Source organism: Kogia breviceps, chromosome 3 (assembly GCF_026419965.1).
Source record: "Kogia breviceps isolate mKogBre1 chromosome 3, mKogBre1 haplotype 1, whole genome shotgun sequence".
Classification (NCBI taxonomy): Eukaryota; Metazoa; Chordata; class Mammalia; order Artiodactyla; family Physeteridae; genus Kogia; species Kogia breviceps.
In genome coordinates, this window is record NC_081312.1 from 133,681,185 (window position 1) to 133,702,771 (window position 21,587).

The following is a 21,587-nucleotide window of genomic DNA, read 5'->3' on the forward strand; positions in this document are numbered from 1 at the left end:
ACAGTGGGGAAGGACATTGAACCAGTCCCCCCAAGCCTTCCCGTCCCCAAGGACAAGTGAAATCCAGTCTCGTCTCCTCCCCAGGGGAGCATTCGCGTCCAATTAGTCTTTCCCCACGTCCCTAGCCCACCCTAGACTAATATCTAATATGAGGGTCTCGGGCAGCCTAGGCAAAGCTTCCCGCCCCCGGCCACGCAGGGGACCCCAGCAGATCCCAACCCCATTAGGCTTCACGTCGTGCCCTCCTGCCTCGGTCCCCACCCACTGCCTGGGACTCCACAGTCATCGGAACCCTCCTTCCCCGCGCTGAGCCGGCCCCGCCTCCCGCGCTCCCGCGCTCCCGCGGCGCGTCTCTGGTCCCGCCCCCCGCCGGCCCCTTCTCTGGCCCGCGCCTCTGGGGCCGAGCGCTCTCCCGCCTTCCCGCACCCGTGCTTGGGTATTTGTTTTCGCGGCAGTCAGGCCAGCCGAGCCCGTCTCCAGTTCGGGGCAGCGGGGCGGAGGGCCCGGCCGGCGGGGCAGCCATGGAGGCGGCGGCGGCGCGGAGGCGGCAGCACCCGGGAGCGGCGGGTGGCTCAGGCGCGCAGTCGGGCGCCTCCTTCCTGCAGGCCAGGTGGGCGCGCGCCGGCGGGCGGAGCGGAACCGCAGCCCCGCCACGTGACTGGGAGGGCGGGGGACCGGGGCCACGGAGCCCGGGGGGGTCGTTCACGCGCTATCCCTGCAGCTGCTTCTCGCCCACTCGCCTGAGCCCCGCCTCCGCGCTCCTTTCTCTTCCTAGGGGAGCCCCTTTCCCAGGGAGGCTCAGCGGCGGGGTTCAACGGCCCAGCGGCCCGGCCGGCTCTAGGACAGTCGCTCAGCTGGGGTCCAGGAAACTCGGGGTGGGGACGGCGGCGGCGGGCCCAGAGGACATCTTTGCTCACTAGGGCCCCCAACGCGCCTGCAAGCCCCGGGCGCCAAACCGAGTTCTCGGGGTGCCTCTAAACTTGACTTGGGTTCTGATGTTAACAGGAGGCTCACTCCTTGCCCCGAGGAACCAAAGAATGTGGGAATGTAAATGGAACAGACAGCGAAATGTGGAAGCTCCCCTCCAGAGAAAGAATTAGGAAGGGCTTTTCCCACACGGTTGCTGTTCCCTTCTCTCAGTAAGGGAAAGTTATTGGTTTATGTAGCTGAGACCAGGTGCTTGGGGCAGAGGAAAAGGTACAGAAGCCACCTTTTAATCTTTTCCTCCACTCTACTTTCATACCAGTTTACAAATTATAGACATTCATTGAAGAGTAGGCATTCATTAAGCACCTCTGTTGTGTCCAGCGCTGTGCCAGGCACTAAAGCGGTGGGTAAGGTGAAGCTGGGAGGGTCCCACAGTCCGGTAGGGCGGGCCTGGGAGGAACAATCCGGGGGCTGAGAGGTCGTCTTGGAGGGCTGCCTGGAGGAAGTGGAGCTTGAGCTGCATCTCAAAGAACTCAGTAGGTGACGGGAAGAAAGGCTGTTCCAGCCAGGGGAAAGCTTGGGAAAGGCAAGGAGTGCAGTGGTGCTGGAGCTTTCTTTGTGTACAGAGGCAGGAGCATGCAGACTGATTGTGAAGGGCCTTGAATGGCAGCAGAGCTGGGACCAGAGTGAGAGCCTTGAGTGCAAAAATTAAGGAGACGCTCTCGTGGCACTAGTGTTCAAAAACCTTCCATGGCTCCCTTATGCCTACTTAAATGTTGGGCCCTGTGTGCCTCACTTGCCTCACCCTAGTTCCTGCCCTAAATGTCAGGTTAAAGATGCAGCTTTTGTTCTGTAGGGCACGGGGGAGCCATGGAAGGTTTTTGAGCACTAGTGTGCTCAGTTTTAGGAAGTTTGTGGTATGATTTGGGATGAGGGAAGAAGTCTGAGAGACTTGGGTGAGAGTAGCTCTTTTTCATGCTACTAAGGACATCTCTGTTCCGGATCACCTGTAAGTTGGGAGTCTTTGACTGCCTTGAACTATGGTAGTCCAATTAGAACAGCGTGTGAGTAGCAGATATGGTCACCACTTTATCTCATATATGGGGTTTCCACATGCAGCATCTTACTCAGTCTTTTTGTATTTTGTATATGTGGAAACTGAGGTCTAAGGAGGTTTACATCATTTGCCGGCAAGAACCAGGGCCTAAACCCAGGGCTTCTGATTTCTGTTTTCTGTTCTTACTACTCCACTCTGGCTGTTCCTCTTTACTCCTACATGAGCTCTCCACCATCCAGGTTGCTCTTGGGGATGGCATGAGAGGCTGGCTCTCTTCCAGGGTGTCTCTGCCCCCCTCATCGGGTGCCTGTAGGCCAGTTCTCAATATCATTGCTGCACAAGACAGTAGGCAGAATCATCCTGTCTAACTCCTAGGATGCTTGGATTTCCTCTGCTACGTTCATACTTTGCTTACATACCTCTAATGACAAGGTGCTCACTATCTTTCAAGGTACACTATTCCAGCTTCTACCTGCTCTGTTGACAGTTTTTTGTATTGTAATCAAAGTAATACATGCCCATGATTAAATACAATTGTGCAGACAGGCTTAGAGTAAAAAGCAATGGCCCTTTTTCCACCACTCCCTAGTACCAAAGACAACCATGTTAGCTTCTTTTAATTGTTTCTACCAGAATTAAATTCATATTTCTAAATAATAATAACAAATACTACGTACATACCACTTTCTGTAGGCCAGGCCCTGCTCTTAAGTTTTTGCATAATTTAATTCAGCCACAACTCTTGACATAAGATCTAGTATTATCCCCCATTTTACAGATGAGAACATTGAGGCCCAGGAGGTAACTTGCTCAAGATTTGGTTAGTGGTAGAGCTGGGATATGAACCCAGGCAGTCTCCAAAGTCCACACTCAAAAGCTATGCTCAGGGCTTCCCTGGTGGCGCAGTGGTTAAGAATCTGCCTGCCAATGCAAGGGACACGGGTTCAAGCCCTGGTCTGAGAAGATCCCACATGCCACAGAGCAACTAAGCCTGTGCACCACAACTACTGAGCCTGCACTATACAGCTCGTGAGCCACAACTACTGAAGCCCTCATGCCTAGAGCTCGTGCTCTGCAACAAGAGAAGCCACTGCAATGAGAAGCCCACACACCACAACGAAGAGTAGCCCCCGCTCACCACAACTAGAGAAAGCCCACAAGCAGCAACAAAGACCCAACACAGCCAAAAATAATTAAATTTATTTTTTTAAAAAAAGCTATGCTCAACTGCTATTTCTTGGGTTATCAGTTGCTATTAGCCTCTAAGCTAATGTTTACCTACTAATTTTCTGTTATGATTTGATTCACTTATGCCGCTCCTGTCTTCACAAGATAGTTTTGTATCACCATTTTTATTTTTGCTCTTTTACCTTTGTAGCCTTAAGGAATATGTATATACCATTATTTCTTTCTCGGTCAACTGTAAAGCAATATCTTTTTTTCCCCAAAGTTTACTTATTCATTTATTTATTGAAGTATAGTTGATTTACAATAAGGACAGTATCTCTTGATTCCTTTTTAAAAGAATATTAGTCTCCTACTCTAATCTTTAGCTTTCTTTACCCTTTCCCCAACTCCTGTCATCTATAGTTTTACTTTCAAGTTGTCAAGGTTAACAATAGTATTTACTTGCTGTTTTTTAACCATAATTGCCTTCCATGTTTTGTTTGTGGATTGATTCTGAACTTTGAAAATCAGTATACAATGTTTTTATTAGTTAAGCCATATAAGTATTGTTCCCTATAGAGTCCAGTAAGTTTAACAGTTACATTTGCTTTCTTATATTGCTTTTGTTTTTCCTGGAGTTTCTAATTGCCTTTCCTTTTTTTCCTTCATTTTCTCATTTTTTGTTCAAACTTGTCATCATGTCAGGTATTTCACTATTGTGTGTAGAGAACCAAAATCAGTCCCTCTATAGTCCCCATTCATAGGTCCCTGCTTGACTCCACCATGGCTGAGACTGCTGAGCACTTTGAATATTTCATCTATGTGTTATGTGCTTTATGGCAGGGGTCCCCAATCCCCGGTACCGGTCCACAGCCTGTTAGGAACCGGGCTGCACAGCAGGAGGTGAGCAAGTGAGCAAACCTTCATTTGCCACTCCCCATCACTCCCCATCACCACCTGAACCATCCCCCCCATTACTTGCATTACTGCCTGAACCATCCCCCATCTCCGTCCCCCCCACTGCCCTCCGTCCATAGAAAAATTCTCTTCCACAAAACTGGTCCCTGGTGCCAGATAGGTTGGGGACCGCTGCTGTATGGTATGCGCTCCCCAACTGTCATGGTATCAGTTTTCCCAGATGGTAGACTTGTAAAGCCGTGGAGGAGATTAAAGGCCATCCTTGTCTTGGGTTACCTGCTATTGTGCTTTCACTGTTGTTCTCAGCAGGAGTTTCTGATGATTGAGGCCTAGAGCTGGCATGGCTGGAGGCTAGGTGTGTGAAGTCAGAAAGTTGGGTTAGGTTTGAGGATGCTCGTCCCCAGGAGAGGGGCTGGGGGACAGGATGCCTTCACCCTTCATGATCTGCCTCCTGTGCTCAGATTCCCAACAGGAGAAAACCAGTCAGATGCTCACCAATCTTGATTCCCAAGGTAGGTGTCTGCCCTGCACCTGCCCATTTTCTTCCTGCTCTGCTCAGCCAGGCTGGACTCATGACGGGGATCCCCGCTGACTGAGTGCCTCCTGAGGTGGAAGAGGAAATAGTCACTGAGCCCCTAGTGTGTGCTTGGTATCCACAGCTTCCAGAGACCCACACTTAAGTGCCTCCCAGGCTTTCAAAACGCCCTTATTTCCTGTACCAAACATCCTGCTCTTTGCCCAGTTTGAAGGTTTCCAGAATAAAACACTGAGGACTGTCATTCTCCTTCCCCATCAAAGTTCTTCAGGCCAGGAGGTTGCCACCATCTGCTTTTTGAGGCCTTGCCCTGACGGTCACAAAGGGGAAGGGGCATGGTGGAGCCTCTATACCAGTCACTTGTCTCGGACAGTGACTGAATGTCTGCACGCCCCCCCCCCCCCCCCCCCCCCCCCCCCCCCCCCCCCCGTCGGAAGGCCCAGCAGCCCCTCCTCTTCCTTCCACCCATAAGCCAGGCATCTGAGCTCCCTTCGGCACTTTTCTCACTTCCACCTCACCTCCAGGCCTTTGATCCTGCTCTCCTGCTGCTTTTCTGCCTACTTGAATCCACCCATCCATGCTTCCAGGCTCCCTTTCTTCCTGCAGGTTTTGCATAGTGCTTCAGGCTACACCCATCCCTCTCTATCTTGGTCTCCTGATATGCCACAAAGCTTATAATAATCAGCAACAAAATAGCAAGCTACTTAGAGCACAGGTCTTGAATCCATATAGACCCAGGTTTGAATTCTCTGCCTTTCAGGACTCTTGGATTGCGAGTGACAGAAAGCCAGTGTGAACTACAGCACCCTTAGCAAAAGGGAATGTATTGGCTCTTGTGGCCAAACCATTGCCTTGGGGACGCCTGGAACTGGGAATGTGAACCCTCTCAGGCCTCTTCTCCTCTTTTTCCCCTGCTCCTCTCTTCAGGGCTGCTTCATTCTCACCTGGCTGTCCCTTAAGGCTGGAACCTTGGCCACAGGCAGCCCCACGTTCTCATCTTTAGCGTCCCAGCACCAGAAAGGAAGATGCTCTTTTCAACTCTAGTTAGAAAAGTCCCACTGCTCCAGCCTGGGTCACTGGCCCTCCCTGTGGCTCAGGATACATCATCTCTCACCAGAAGGAGGGAGTAGGAAGGCTGACAAAAGGAATAGTTGATGCAGCGGGGGTAACATTGGTTAAGCCTCAGTATCCTTATCTGTAAAATGGGAGGGTAACAGCCTCCTGGTATGCCTGTGGGGATTAGATGAGATGGTGCTGGTGAAACTCCTAGCACAGCACACAGTTGGTACTCAGTAAGCGGTGGGCACTGAGTAGAGGGACAGGAAGACTTAGTTGACCTAGGAAAGGCCCACTCCACCCGCCTTGCCTGCCGCTGGAGGATGATGAGATCCTCCAAGAGCTTGCCTCTCTGTGTCTGGGTTGCTCTAGCAGCCCAGTGTGGACCATACTTGGAATTGGCTAAAAAGGATCCCAGAAAGTTATGGAAGCAATAGCAGTGTTGACAGAGGAAAATCTTCGTGGTGCCTCTAAGCTATTGTTTTCCACTGAAACGAATGAGTAACTGGTAACTGAGATTGTTTTATATCAGCCAGTAATCACTGAGCATAAATCAGGTACTGAGCTGAAAACTCTGAAGAATATGGACTCACATCACATAGCTCCTGGTCTTGGCACTAGTGGGGCAGTACAACTTACACCTCAGTCTTAGGAGGAGTGGGCTGCTTGTCACTGGAGGTATGCAAGTAGTGGCAGGGACACTGTAAAGAGGATTTGTACTCTGATGGGGAGGTTGGTGAGTTGAGAGAACCTTAAAATCACCCTTCTTCTTGAGGGTCTAGATACGAGCAAAACTCCAGCCCTCCCTGTGATGTCATGGCCTGAGTGGGAGTTAGGGATGATGCACTCCCTGTAGTGGGCTTTGGGAAAAGCTTCATCAGGGAAGCCTTCTTGGAGGAGGTGGCACATGCACTGGCCCTTTAGCTTCAGCTCATTTGTGAAGAGCAGATGGCTGACTGCTTTGCAGGAGAGACAGGCATCCAAAGTTGTGCTGTCAGATGGTTCTCCTCTTCTTGCCACATCTCTCACATCACCTTGTCCCTGCTGCCTTCCTTCTTAGGTTTCACTGTGGATTGCTGAGAAAAGGACACCTGCAGCCCCATTCCTACCTCCTCATGGTTCAGAAACCAGGGGAAAGGGAGATCCCCAGTTCATCCCAGTCTATAGTCTGTAAGGCACATCTCACCAGAGGGCTCTGATTGATCCAGCTGAGGTCACATGCCCATCCCGTGGACCAATCACTGTGGATACAATGATGGGTTAGAGGTTAAACATATAAGCTCTGGAACCTAATCATTTAGGTTCAAATATTTAGCTGTGTAACTTTGGGCAGGTTGCTTAACATCTTGGGCCTCAGTTTTTTCACTTGTGTAATGGGGGTAATATTCTAACCTCAGATGGTTTCTGTGAGAATTAAGAGAGTTAAATGAGATGGTACATGCAACAGCTATAGTAGTGCCTGGAATATAGAAAGTGTTCAGTAAAGGTTAGCTATCATCATCCTTCACCACGTTTCATGCTTTTCAGCTACATTCGCATCCTTTGCCCCATCTGATTTCCCCATCATACTATAGGTAAAAAAAAAAAAAAAAAACCCAACAGTTATTATACCCTTTGGGCATTTTCCTGCCTGAATCATAGAGAAGCAAAGGTCAGGGCAGATGGAGTCCACACCCAGGATACCTTCCCATGGACCACAGTATTTCCAGCAAAAGCTTTTCCTAGAACTTAATCATGTGTGTTTCCTCCTGCTCCCAAATCTCTGTGGCTCATCTTCGTGGGGAAGCTTCCCATGGGAGGAGAGAAGAGCTGACCCTTTTTGTCTGCCCCTTTCCCAGGCACAGCTCCGTCAAGGCTGATGAGGCTGCCAGTACGGCTCCCTTCCACCTTGATCTCTGGTTCTACTTCACCCTGCAGAACTGGGTTCTAGACTTTGGCCGCCCCATTGCCATGGTGAGTGTGAAGCTGTGGACAGAGCCCTGACCAGCAGTGAGGAGACAGGGTGACTTGAATTGTCAGAGTGACCTCAGACAAGTCATTGCCTCTACCAGTACACTGTGAGAATAGGTCTGGATGCTTTCACGTCCTTTAGTTCTATGACTGTGACCAGTGCGGCAGCTGCCAGCGAGTGGGGGACCCGGGAGGGCCTGACTAGTCATACTGCGCCCCCCCCCGCCCCATATCTCACACCCAGATTTAACCAAAGCACGAATTCAGACAGTGGGGTATGAGAAAGGATCCCACCAGCTTTCCCCACAGCCTTGGGATAGTACTGTTTCTGGAGGTGAAGAGTATAGGCTGAATTTGCATATCATGTATGACTTGAGCCTTGGGTAATTTTTAGTGTCATCTGGTGAAACTGTCCCCTTCCCTCCAAGGCTGCCTCACGCATCAGTGTACAGTGGGAGCCTCTATGGAGATTAATACTGGAAGAGCACCAAATCCCCTCACTGGTCACCAATAAGATAGATAGATAGATAGACAGACAGACAGGTAACAGAAGGTGAAAAAAATTGAGTGAGTTCCCACCAAGAACTAAGGTGTTAATTTTTGCATGTGGGTGGTAAAAGTAACAATATCCACCACTGAAACTGACACCTCATACATGCTAGTGCTAATGCAAATTAGCAAAGCCCTTTGGGAAAGCAGTTTGTCAAGGCGATAACTAGTACCTAGAATAGTGCCTAGCAAGATATGTGCTCAGTGTACTTGTACTGAATGAATAATAACAGTAAGCTAGAAATAGCGGTTAACATACATTGAGCGCTTACTCTGTTCTAAGCTCTTTATGTGTTTAAACTTATTTAGTTCTCCCATCAATGCTGTTATTAATCTCAATTTTATAGATGAGAAGACTCGAGGATAGAGAGGGTAAATAACTGGCTCCAGGTCACCCAGCCAGCAAGTGGAGGAGCCAGCACCTGCCCCCAGAGCCCACCCCCTTCCATCATGATTTTATCCAGAACCCTAATATGTTCATCCCTCCTGACTCAGTACGACCCCCTCCAAGAATCTGCCCTGAAGATGTAATCAGCAAGAAGACAGCCTCTGTACCAAAGGTGTTCATTGCAGTGTTGTTATAATAGCCAAAACTTGGAAGGGACTTGAGTGTCCAGCAGTAGGGACTGGGTAAATCCGCTTTGCTGTACGCAGTCTAGAGGATGCTACCTGGGCATTAAACAGGACTTATGAATACTCTAGAGCAACCTGGAATGTTTAAGGAGAAAAAACATGCCTAAGTGGCATGCATATTGACTGCCTGCCAATTAGTAACGGCCCTAACAGTCTTGTATACCTGGGATCAAAGACTTGAAGGGGATGGAGAAAAGCTTCCTGGCAATGGTGTCAGGGAGGAGGTATGGTGGCTGCTGATTCTTCTTTCTGCAGGCTTGCCATAAGGTTTACATGTTTTTTTAATGTAGGTGAAAGTAAAGGGACTGAGCCAGGAGTCAGGGCACCCAGTCAGGTTTATAAGTGACTTTGGGCAACAAGTCAGTGTCATCTGGGCTTTGGTTCTCTCATCTGTAAGAAGACTGGTTGGACTAGCTGCTCTGAGCCCCCGTGCAGCATGAAGGTTCCACATACTGGGGGACAAAGGAGCTGCCCATCAAACTGGTGTTACAGGGAGAGGGGAGATGAGGCCAGGGGCAGGCTCATGGCTCTTCTCATTCACTAGGACTCAGCCTCATCAGGTCTCACAGGGGTCTCCTGCAGGGCAAATCACTTCCCCCATCCTGCTCAGAGTTGCTGTGGCCACTATAACCCTAAGTGGGCTCATCAGGAATATACATTTGAAAAACTCACGTATACACTGGAGCTTTTCAAATGTACCCATGATAGTCCCAAATTCGTAATAACTACAAAATAAAACCTTTTACAAGTTATAAAAGTAATATATCATAGTTATAACAAGTCAGTTCATACCCAGGGGTATAAAGAAGTGTGAGACTCTCCCTTTCCAGTTCCACCCCTGACAGTTTGAGGCTCATCCTTCCACTGCTTTCTCTACTCATGCAAACATATGTATACATCCTTTTTTTTTTTCTCTAACCAAAATGAGATTTTACTTTATACTTTATTTTACAGCTTGCTTGTTTTACTTTAGAATATATCATGGATATCTCTCCATGTCAGTACATATGAGGTGTCATTTCTATTAATGGCTACTGAACCTTCTGTAGAAAAGATGTACTGTAGTGTATTCAAGTAGTCAGCCTATTTCTGGTATTTTGCTATCAAAGAGTGTGTCAGCCAACATATATATCTTGGCTATAGATAAAGATACAGAGATACACGCACACAGCAAGTAAGAAAGAGAAAGAGATTGAGATTCTTGTATCCTGAGAGTTTTATTTCTGCAGGGTGAATTTTTGATCGAAATTCATGGTCATTACACGTGTTCTCAATCAACAGATAGTGGGTGTACGTACGGTGTGGCAGGGCGGAGGGTGTGAAGGGTTTTGACCTCGAATAGGGGTTTTCCTACTGACACTGACAAGGCTGGGGCTCACTTCCCTCTACCAGGGAAGGTAGAAAAGGAAGAACTGAATCTTTGTAGAACTCACTTATTTTCTCCTTTGTTTCATAAGGTGTAGTTTTCGACCTGCTCAGTGGACAGAATGTTTTTCCATACCTGGGTGGCCAGGAGATCTTGTCATCATCCTAGGACCTGGAGTGCCAGATCCTTAAGGGTCCATGTAGATCACCTGGGCCACATTTCGTGTTACAGATGGGGGAACTGAGGCCTAAAGAGGGGAAGAACTTGCCCAGGGTCACCCAGAAAGTTGGTGCACAACTGAGCCCCAAAGGAGCCTCCAACTCTCAGGCCGGTACCCAGGGACCTTTATTTAGTACCCACAGGGGGAGAGGGATGCAGGGTCAGGCCCTGGATTTGTGTCTACGGTGTGGTTACCTTCTCTGGGACTCAGTTTGTCTGTCTGAAAACACCTTCACTTCAGTGCTGCTGAGAGGATCCCAAGAGATCACAGAAAGAATGAAGCGTGTGCAGAAGAGGTTCTGAGGGTCTCATGGGGCTGTGCCTAGTAAATATCATTCCTCCCCTTGCTCCCCAGCTGGTGTTTCCTCTCGAGTGGTTTCCGCTTAACAAGCCCAGCGTGGGGGACTACTTCCACATGGCCTACAACATCATCACGCCCTTTCTCCTGCTCAAGGTACAGCCCAAGGCTCCCTGCCCTCCCTTCCCACCCTCATTTCTTCCTCCACCTGGCAGGGAGCTGGCGCCGAGCCCCTGAATCAGACTGTCCCCTGCCTGACTCTGGGGAACGAAGGCTGTGATAGAGGGACATGTCAAGCCCCAGGAGAGGTGGGACTGCCTCTGGCCGGGAGGGATGGAGAAGGCCTCCCCAAGGAGGGGGGTTTGATTTGGGCCTCCGCCTGGTGTGCTTGGAGTTGAACTGGGAGAGACCTTCAGGCAGGAGCACCTGAAGACAAGGCCGTGCTGGAGGAGCCATAATACATCTGGGGAGGCTGAGGTGGAAGGAGTGGCTGGATCGCCCAGGGCGAGGTCAGGGACCAGTTGGGAAGGCAGGTGGGGGCCAGGTGGCAGGAAGGGCAGCAAAGGAGGGTGAACTCTCTCCTCTGGCCTGGAGATCCCTGACTTTGAGATACCACTGGGAACACAGAGCTACCTCCTAGATAGCCGCGGGAGATAGATATCTGGGTGATGGCTATCTCCAAGGTAGCTCTCGGCAATGCTGGCTTTGCATTTTGCCACATAAGGGCTCTTAAACCTATCGCTGTTTACTGTCCCCATCACTTTGTTTTTAGAGAGACATTTCAGATCTCCAAAAAATAGGGAAGGTGTAATCTCAGAATTCAGAGGGTCTTTAGTAAAAGAATTTAGTTTCAGAAGCACCTGCCACATCTCTGTCGTTTTCATTTTTGTTTGCTTGGATTGCTCAGTTACTCAGAAATGGGAGGGTCTCCTCAACAGGCCAGCCCAGTGACCCAGCAGCAGAACTGGGGGTGGTGGGAGGGCAGGGCCTGGAGCCTGGATGCCTGTGTCACCTCCAGCACAGCCCGTGGGTGTGTGTGACCTTGGGCAGAGCTGGCCCTGCTGAGTGTGTTTCCTCTCCAGCACAAGAGGGTGCTGATCCCCGGCCCCTGCTGGGTTCACAGGTATCTTGTGAGACTCTGGAGGCTGGGCTGGACCCACTAAAGGGACCCACCAGTTTGAGAGTGACGTTCCAGCTGGTGGCATCCATCCCACTCTGGGTGTGAGGGAGGGAAGCAGAGGGCATCTCCTGTCATGGTGGCGGCGGGGGTCATGCTGTCGCACCTCCCTCTGACCTCAGCTCATCGAGCGGTCCCCACGCACCCTGCCGCGCTCCATGATCTATGTCAGCATCATCACCTTCATCATGGGCGCCAGCATCCACCTGGTGGGTGACTCTGTAAACCACCGCCTGATCTTCAGCGGCTACCAGAACCACCTGTCAGTCCGCGACAACCCCATCATCAAGAATCTCAAGCCAGAGACGCTGGTGAGCCTCCACCCCGGCACTGCGGTCCGTCCTGGGGCCCAAAAAGGCTGCCCGACCTATCACGGTGGAGGGCACGCCGCCCCGCCAAGCTAGGATGCTCCTGTGTTACTAGAAGTGGCACGTAGGCTCCCACCAGGGCTCTCTCCTCCGGGTAGGGAGGGACTGAGGGCAGCTGGGGGAGGCCTGTGCATTGTGGGGAGGGGGGCCGCCGGGTTGCGTGGGTCCCGCACCGTCCGTGAAGCCCCTCCCCGAAGTCCCTCCTCCTCTGCCCCTGCCTCGCCTCTGCCACCCCCAGATCGACTCCTTTGAGCTGCTCTACTACTACGACGAGTACCTGGGCCACTCCATGTGGTGAGTATTGGGGACCGTGGCCCCAGCCAGCTCTGCCGCCGGCCTTGGTGACACTGAACAAGGGCCTGGGGTCTCCAGGTGTCGAGCGCAGCGGCTGGAATGGCGTGCTCTTCCCCAGGCGGCGGGAGCGCTGTCACTCAGCTCTGGATCCCGCCAGCCCGCGGTGCCCGCGGCGGCCACTAGAGGGCAGCGAGTGGCTGTCCTCCCTGGGCCGAGGCTGCAGCGCTGATAAACATCTCCCCCACCCTGGGGATGGGGATGGGGACCCCGCCGTGTGGGGCTGCGGTCTCGGGCATGGAGGCGGGGAGGAAGATGAGCAGGTCCGGCTGGACTAGGTCGGGGGTGGGGCGGGGGCAGGGTGCTGTCTGTGCCCCCGCTCCTCCGAACTCCCAGGGGAACGCCTCCCTCCCACCCCTTCACCCACAGTGGAGGAAACCTCACGAATGCAGGCTCAGCCACAGGAGATGCAGGGCCCAAGCTGGGGGCAGTCATCTGTTCCAGGCCCACATCTTACACAGGATAAGCGGGGGACATGGCGGGGGGGCGGGGGGTTGGCCATGGGTTGACAGCAAGTGACAGAGCCAGCCCTGGGCCTGGGTGGCTCCACTCCCGAGCGAGGTGGGCTTACTCTTGCCGCACTTGCCCTACGCTGTGTTTCTAGGCTCTGTTCGGGGTCCTGGAAGGTCAGGGGCTTCCTGGACAGGCAGGCCTCTTGCCGGCTCTCCCTGGCCTGTGCCAGAAGACCCTTCCCATGGAAGGCTGGGGATGGGAGGAGGAGAGAGGAAGAGAGGCCTGGAGAAATGAAGGAGCGTACACGAGGCACGCACACACGCACGCACACACACACACACACACACACACACACACACGGAGTGAGTGGGGTGGCCAGCGCTGCGTGGGAGGGAGCTGCCCCTCCCTGCACCCCCCAGCCTGCGGGGCTCTGATCGGCATGTGCTCAGGGAGCAGACATCATCTTCCTGCTTCCCTCCTGGACCCCCTGCTCGGGAAGGGCTGCCAGGGAAGAGTTCCACCCGAACCAGGCATTTTTGTAAACCATGAAGTGAGACTGCATAGGATGGTGCAGGGAACCAGTACAAGGATGGGCAGGGAAGAGGCCCTGGGTGGGGGCAGCTGGGTGGGGCAGCTGGGTGGCTCAGCACTGGCTTCTCTGCTGCAGGTACATCCCCTTCTTCCTCATCCTCTTCATGTACTTCAGCGGCTGCTTCACTCCCACCAAAGCTGAGAGCTCAATGCCAGGGGCAGCCCTGCTCCTGGTGGTGCCCAGTGGCCTGTACTACTGGTGAGTGGACGCTGGACCTGGGGCGCGGGGAGGGTGGGAGCCCTTAGTGAGCCAGGTAGTGAAAATGTGCTCTTGACCACAGGGCTGCTGTGCGACCCCAGGTGAGACTCCCCCTGTTGAGGTCCCTGCTTCCTCCTCTTTCAGTGGGGACTGTGACTGCCTTATGGTGGCCGCTCTGTGACCAGGAAGCCAGGCCTGAGTGTGACCTCTTCACATTCAGAGTGCAACCTTGGGGCCAATAGAAGCCGTCTCTGACATCAGGCCCTGTAAAGGCCTTGGGACCTCAATTTACTCCTCTGTGAAATGGGGATAATACCCACCTGTCTCCCTTTTAGGACATGGTGAGAATCCAGGGGGAGAGAAAGGGGCTTTGTAAACTATGAAGCATCATGGAGATGACAAGGACAGATACGTGGGGAATTCCATGGCCTCAGGGGCTCCCTGCCTGGTTTCCTTTTCCCTCCAGCTCTCTTCCCATTCCAGAGGATCCAGGCCTCAGCCAGGCTCCTACCCCTCCTCTGTCACTTCCGCTCTGGAGAAAGGCTCCCCTGGGGATTGTGGGTTTCCTGGAAACAACTAGCCCTTCTCTGGTGGGAAGCCTCCAGCCAAATGAAAAGGGCCTCCTCTCCTGGGGCCAGCTCCGGCCCACCTCCAGGGGCTGCCCCTGGCCAGCAGTGGGGGTCCACCAGGGCAAATCCGCATGCCCGCTGAGGGCAGGATTAACAGGAAAGGGTGGCAGCTACAGCTGGAGGGAAAGAGGTGAGACATGGGAAGGAGCTTCGGCCCATTCTTACCCATAGCACTACCAGAGTGATAGCTACAGGAGGCCGTTTATTGAACAATATGCTTTTCCAAGTACGTAGTTCTTGAGAGATAGGGCCATTTATGCCCCCTTTATGAGCAAGAAAACAGAGGCTCCAAGATGTCATGTAAATTCTGCAAAGTGACACAACCACTAAGTTGCAGAGCTATGTAGTTCCTTGAGTGGGATGGGTCAGCATTTCGGTTCTCTCTATAGGCAGGGGAGTGGACGAGATAACCTCTCAGAAGCCCTCTAGCCAGTGTTACCGAGTTCCTGGCCACATGCTAGGTACTGCCTTAAGAGCTGGAGAGAACCCTGGGAGATGAGACTGTCCCAGCCTTCAAGGAGACAGTAATGACAACTCCCATCAGCTGAAACTGCATTCCCAAACTCAGACGCCTTTAGGAACCAAGCTGGTAACAGAAATGCATGAAGCAGGCATGAAGTGAGGCAGTAGGGAGTGGTGGGGACTGTGGCAAGCTGCAGACCAATGCTCTCTCTAAAGGCAGCAGCTGCTTTCTCCTCATCAGTTATTGTTATGTGGGAATACAAGCCTAACGTGAGCAGGGAAACCAGAACTCCACGTTGGCAGGTAATCTTATTTACATACTGGCAACAAACTCAACGCTTTAAGAAATAGTAACTCTATAAGCCAAATCAATATGCTGCATATGGGCCATGGCTCAGAGTGAAGTGGTTGCCTGAGCCCCTCGCTTGATGCGCTATTCTGACCGACTGGGTGGGCAGCCTGGTATTTGGGTAGAGGGAGGGATGCCGGGCAGGATGGGCTGTCACGGCACCCACCTCCACTCACCCACGGGCCTCCTTAGGTACCTGGTCACCGAGGGCCAGATCTTCATCCTCTTCATCTTCACCTTCTTCGCCATGCTGGCCCTTGTCCTGCACCAGAAGCGCAAGCGCCTCTTCCTGGACAGCAACGGCCTCTTCCTCTTCTCCTCCTTTGCCCTCACCCTCCTGCTCGTGGCGCTCTGGGTCGCCTGGCTATGGAATGACCCCGTACTCAGGAAAAAGTACCCAGGCGTCATCTACGTCCCTGAGCCCTGGGCCTTCTACACCCTCCACGTCAGCAGCCGACACTGAGTCTGGGGCACTGGCCACTGGTGCTCTGCTGGATGGGAGATGGGCCATCGAGGGCATCTGAGCATGGGGAGTGTGTGTGTGTGTGTGTGTGTGTGTGTGTGTGTCCACCCACTTGTGTGCAACCCATGGCTTAGAGCATGGGTGAGAGTATCGTGCATGTGGTTGTGTGTATGTTTGCGTGCACACGCACACATGTGCAGAGTGCATCACTGTGAGACTGAATTGTTTTGGTCAAGTTTCCATTGGGTTTGCCTCTTCAGGATGGGATGTAGTTTGAGGCAGTGTGTCCAGGCCAAGAGCTGGGACCTGCCTTCCTGTGCATCTGATGGAATCGTGCCCTCTCACTTCCACTGCTCGGGGCTATCTCTTCTTCCTGGGCTGTCTTCTGGTAGCCGTGCCGGAGTGGCCTGGGTGGGGCAGAGGTTGGGAGGGGACTTGGTCTTTCACCTACTACCTGGTTCACTCCTCAGGCCCGCCCTGACCCTGGAGGCCAGATTACACGGGTTACATGAACTGGCCATGTATTAATGAGCAAAGCACATCCCTTCCCTGGGCCCACGGTCCCAAAGTGGGTTTGGGGGCTGGTTGCAGTCTCCTCTTGGGGCGCCTTTAGGAGGGGTGAGCGGTTCTACCCTGTCCCTGCCCTCTCTGACCCTGGGAGGGATATGTGCACCCCAGATCCTCACCCAACCTCAGGCTGCACAGGGTGTCAAGCCACCCGACCGTGGGCAGCCAGAGGCCAGCCCTTCCCGCCACCCACCAGCCTGATCTCAGGGTCTGGCAGTAGTCTGATCTTCTGCCAGAAGCTCTCTCTCCCTCCCGCTCCAGGATCGTGGCACCCCTTCGTGTGAGGCTGATTGCAGGTTTCTGAGTGGCCGCCGAAGGCAGAGTTCTCACGCACTTGCAGTGTTCCCTGAGCCGCTCACTAGGGGTGGGGATGTCGCGAGGCTCCTCAGTCAGCCTTGTCTCAACCTCAGTCTGCCTGCTGCCAGCAGGCCTGCTCCCAGGAAAGGGGCCCTCGTTCCCCATGGGACGCCCCCTCCCCCGCCTTCCCCGCGGCACTGGGGCCCGGTCTCCTCCCTGGGCTGCGGGCCCACGGCCTCATTTCCCAGCAGTGCCGGCCTGCGTGTGTGCAGGGGTCTCGGGGCCCTGCCTCGCCTCCCCCGGCCCCGCCTCCTCTCCTGTGCTCTCAGGGAGCCCTGTGCCTCCTTTCGCCAGGGGTCCCCCAGCTCCCATCAGTCCCTGTCTGCTGGCAGCATCAGGGGTGAGAAGTGTGACTGAAGGCGGTGTGGAGCCCAGCCTGGCTGGCTGCTGCTGCTTCTTATTTAGGAGTGAATTTGGGAGGCAGGAGGAGGGCGGTCCCTGGAGCAGGGGAGGGAGTGGCTGGTCTGGGGCCCAGGCAGGAGCCCTGGGCTGACCCCAAGGGCCCACTCAGCCCCGTGTGGCTGAGAGCAGGTGCTGCCACTGTCGGCTGGCCCTCCACGGCACTTAGTAGGATCCTGCGGTTGGGGGTCACCTCAGGAGCAGGAAGGGCCTCCTCTAGGTCCCAGCTCTCTTCAGAGGAGTCTGGGGGCGGGGGGTCACAGGGGTGGCGACCAGCATAGGGCATTTCCAAACCTGCTCCTCAGAGATGTCCCACTGAGCCTCCCAGCTGTGCTGCCAGCCCGTTCCAGGGGCTGAAGCAGAGAGGGTGCCCTTTGGGGGAAGGTGGTGAGCCTGGTTTGTGGGAGGTTGGCACTTAGCCTTGGGCAAGTTGTTTAATCCCTCGGAGCCTCAGCTCTTGATCTTTGAGGGTCTCAGCCTCACCACACAGCCACCAGGGGTTTTGTGGGCTACTGTTACTAGAAAACACAGGGGAGGGCCAAGCTGAGCAGGAGACGCATCATTGTAGGCCATGTTGTGATGAGAGAAACACCTTTTGAGGAGAGCAGCTTTGTTTTTCAGGCTTTGCTGCTGCGCCATGTTACAGCGCGGTAACCCTCCTCACACCCAGAGTGTGGACATAAAGACTGGAGTTCAGGATTCCCACTTTGCTTTTCCCAGGCACCTTTTAAAATAACCACTCAGCGTTTAAACCCATAAAAAGCTGGTGACCTCCGCCCCTACCGCTTTATGATAGGTGCTTGGTACCCTGCCCTCTTCTCCCTCAGGACCTGGGAGGGAGGATGGTCCTTCCCCTGGCTCATTGCGCCCCCTGGTGTCTGGGATCTGAAATAATAAATCTTGTGGCTCTACTTCCTTCGTGTGGATGTATTGAAACTGCCTTCAGTCAAAAGGACCCCGTGGGTTTCATTTCCCCAGAGTGGGAGCTGGATGCCGAGACAGCTGCCTGCCACCCCCGCGTGGGTGGCTTGTGCCCCTTGACTCGGCAGGGCACAAGTCTGCACATTCTTAATTCATAGGCCAGCTGCGGCCTTTCAGCACACAAGGGCCCCCACCTGCCCAGCAACCTTGTTTGACTCCTTCCCTACCTCAAGGCCACTGTTAACTCCAAAGCCTGCTCCAGGCCTGTTCTCCATAGGACTTACTGGATATCGTCTGAGCAGGCATAGGCCTGGTTATGTGGGTTCTGAAGCTTATACAATTTGGGGGGTGCTTGATAAGAAAACAGTTTTAAAAAATGAATAAAAAATTAGGTCTGAAAACGAGTATTTAGAATGGAAAAGAAATCACAGCAAGTTATTGAAGCCTTGGAGAGTCATGTCCTTCTTGACCAAGATCTCTTTGGGCAGTTTACTGAAAATGTTGCCCTAGAAATACTTCTTAATTGCAACCTGGCTTCCCTCCACCTAGAAAACTCTAGGCCAATGGTTTTCAAAGTATGGCCCTGACTGGCAGCATCTGGATGGCAGAAGGAAATGCGGATTCTTTCCCCCTTTCACCTGCTGAATCAGAAATCCTGCTGATGGGGTGCTTCAGGTGAACAAAATCTCAGCCCCCAAGTGGCATTGGAGGGGTTTTCTGTTTTGCATCCTGAGTTAAGTGTAGCCTACACACAACAAGGTAAAGCGTACACCTTGAGAATTTTTGTATAGTGAACCCTCAGGTAGCCACCACCCTGTGCAAGTGTTTTCAGTCATGAGAAACACCCCTTAGAGACACCTAAAAACACGTAAAAAAGGAGTTGGCCAGGGTGTCTCAGTTGGTGTGCCTTTGGGGACATATAGGCCCAAACTCTAGCACACACTGACCTAAACTCAAGGAAATGTCACGTATGTGGTCAGGCCATTCAAGACGGCTGTTCTCTTGCTCTCTGTACGATGCGGGGGGACGCGGCCAGCTCGACCAGGCCCTGCTTCACTCCCATGACTATCTAATCCTCTTAATTGTAGGGCTTAACTAGTCCCTGGTAACTGATGAACCCACCTGAAGTCAATTCCCCCTATAACTGGTAACCTCCTTCCCCCGCAGAGCGGCAAAGATGGCTGCCGAGTCCTGTCTGCCGCACACGGCGGGGTGTTGCTCCAGGATGTTGCTTCAAACGTGTAAGATCCCCTATCCAACAAATCACTGATGTCTCTGTCACTGTCTCTGGGCTTTTCCTTTGGTTTCAAGGCTGGGCCACTACAAGGCTTGCAGGCCTGTGGGAGTGCGGCCCAATTGGCGAGCCAGCCGAGAAGCCAGGGAAACTCCCGGGCGCACCGAGATGTCGGGGAACAAGGACGGGAAGTGGAAAGTTGTGAGGAATCTGGGGGTGGCCATCTGCTCGTGTGCGGGGCCCTGCGGCGTCTGTCCTTGATAAATGGGGGCCGCCAAGAGACTGGCGAATCCATAGAGCACCCCGAGGGTGTTGCAGAGACGTCGCTGCCATTACTGTGGGGGAAAAAGAAGCTAGACGGTGGAAGGGGTGGCCGTGGCTGTGGGCTGGCTGCTGCTTTGGAGGCTGAGAAAGGCCACAGACACTGAGCAAGTGCCCGAGGCTCAGGTTAGGGGCCTACAGGTGGGATGCCAGGCTGGCCCAAACCAAAACTGCCGGAACGTTAATGGCCAGACTGAGGGCACAAGATGGGAAGCAGGCACTTAGCCCGCCACGCCGCGTGACTGAAGGGAAGGCAGCTTCCCCGACAGGGAGTCCAGATGGTTGGGGCCCGTCCAAATGGGAACTCCAAGGCGTGGGACCCTACAGAGAGCACTGATGAAGAGGAAGAAGATTGGGACAAGGTCATCGAGCTCCCTGTCCCCTAGGCACAGATGAAGAGCTCTTTTCTCCCCCAGAGCGGAGGCGGCTGACCATCAGGAGGGATGCCTCTCTCTCCCATCATGATGATATTCTGTTAACCTCAGGATCTGTTTCCCGTTTCAAAGTAGCAGCCCCCACGCTTGGAGCTCATTTGACAGCAGAAGGATGGCTGGAGAATGCAGACAGAAGGCAAAGACCTGGATGACCTGTCAAATAGTTGGGTGTTATCTGGTCAGGTAAGCCAAAAGTGGTACTCTCAGCAGTTACTGGCAAAATGCAAGCACACCTGTGACCCATCACCCCGAAACAATTACAGACCTGGCTAGGGCTGTTGGGCTATTGGAGGCCTTTCATCCCGCATCTGGCCCCATTTTTTTTTTTTTTTTTTTTTTTCACGGGCCCAGCCGCTCCGCGGCATGTGGGATCTTCCCGGACTGGGACACGAACCCGTGTTCCCTGCATCGGCAGGCGGACTCTCAACCACTGTGCCACCAGGGAAGCCCTTGGCCCAAACTTTTTGACCCTTGTTCAAGCCTGTAAAGAAGGGAGCTCAGTGGGAGAGGACCGTGGGGGAGGAAGATGCCTTCACCCAAGCCAAGGTGGCTATTAAACAGATCCAGGGATTTAGGGATATGAACTCAGGGACAGGCTTGTGAGTTGGACGTGGCCAGTTACCTGAAATGGTTTGGTTGGGGCCTGTGGTAACAGCGTAATCACAAGAGTACCCTTGGGCTTCTGGTCCCACCCATGGAAGGGGGTGGAATAACGATGCCATGTGATGGAACAACAGCTCTGTGCAATCTACAATGTTTCACAACAGGTGAAAGACATCCCAGAAGACACCTCAGTGACTGTACGTACTCAGAATCCCACAGCTGAGTGGCTAAAGGATAGCTTCCAGAAGCCCAAGTCCAGGCATGCACAAGTCCAAACCATAACTGAGTGGCATGTCTGTTGAAGTCAACATAGCCATTGACCTACTGGCCCACTGAGTGCAGAGTTACATGCTGAGGCCTGGTTACCTACACCACGGAGGACCCCACCGGCTTGACGGAGACAGCTGATCCTCCTGAGATACCACCTTTAGTGGAAGAAGGCACAGGCTCCATCCCTTGGGAGGTTTCATACACTGATGGGTTGGCCTGGGGTAATCGGTGCAGGTGGGCAGCAGTGGCCAGCCGGCCTGCAACGGACAGCATCTGGATGGATACAGTGGATAGCCCAGGAGTGGATGGTGGTGGGGCAACCCTATGGGGAAAGGACCCTGATAGCGACCAAGGAACCCACTTTATGGGCCACGAAATTCAGGCATGGGCCGATAAAAATGACAGACACTGGCATTTCCCCCTGCGCTACAACGCCCCGGCTGCCGGGCTAAGCGGAGGGATGAATGGACCACTTAACCAGCTAGTGAGACTGGAAACCCGCTCTCTTGACATGTGGACCAGGACGCTAACTCAGCCCCTCCGAGCTATAACTGAACATACCAGGAGCAGTCGACCCAGTGCCTGCAGCACGTTAAGCCAGAAGCAACTAGTCAACACCATCCAAGTTCAACTGTTGACCACCGAAGGACCAGTACTGATCAGGACAATAACTTGTTTTCACCCTGGCCACTGGACCTATTCCTAGGGGAACCCAGTACAAAATGGCTTGGGACTGGCAGGTAGGTCCCCGGTGGTTTGGGTTT

General features: G+C 53.2%; 1 protein-coding gene across 2 annotated transcripts; it reads left to right on the forward strand.

The window, feature by feature from the left end:
- The first annotated feature begins 442 nt into the window (after positions 1-442).
- On the forward strand, positions 443-17,952 carry CLN6 (CLN6 transmembrane ER protein). Of its 2 annotated transcripts, XM_067029605.1 has the most exons (8): positions 443-610; positions 3,995-4,054; positions 7,499-7,613; positions 10,733-10,831; positions 11,975-12,163; positions 12,459-12,514; positions 13,692-13,814; positions 15,447-17,952. In XM_067029605.1, the coding sequence occupies exons 1-8, from the start codon at positions 522-524 to the stop codon at positions 15,715-15,717; spliced, it is 1,002 nt and encodes a 333-aa protein (XP_066885706.1). In that variant the 5' UTR covers positions 443-521; the 3' UTR covers positions 15,718-17,952. The 2 variants fall into 2 exon arrangements, with proteins under 2 accessions (XP_066885706.1, XP_058914561.1); XM_059058578.2 differs by lacking the exon at positions 3,995-4,054.
- The last annotated feature ends 3,635 nt before the right edge of the window (positions 17,953-21,587 follow it).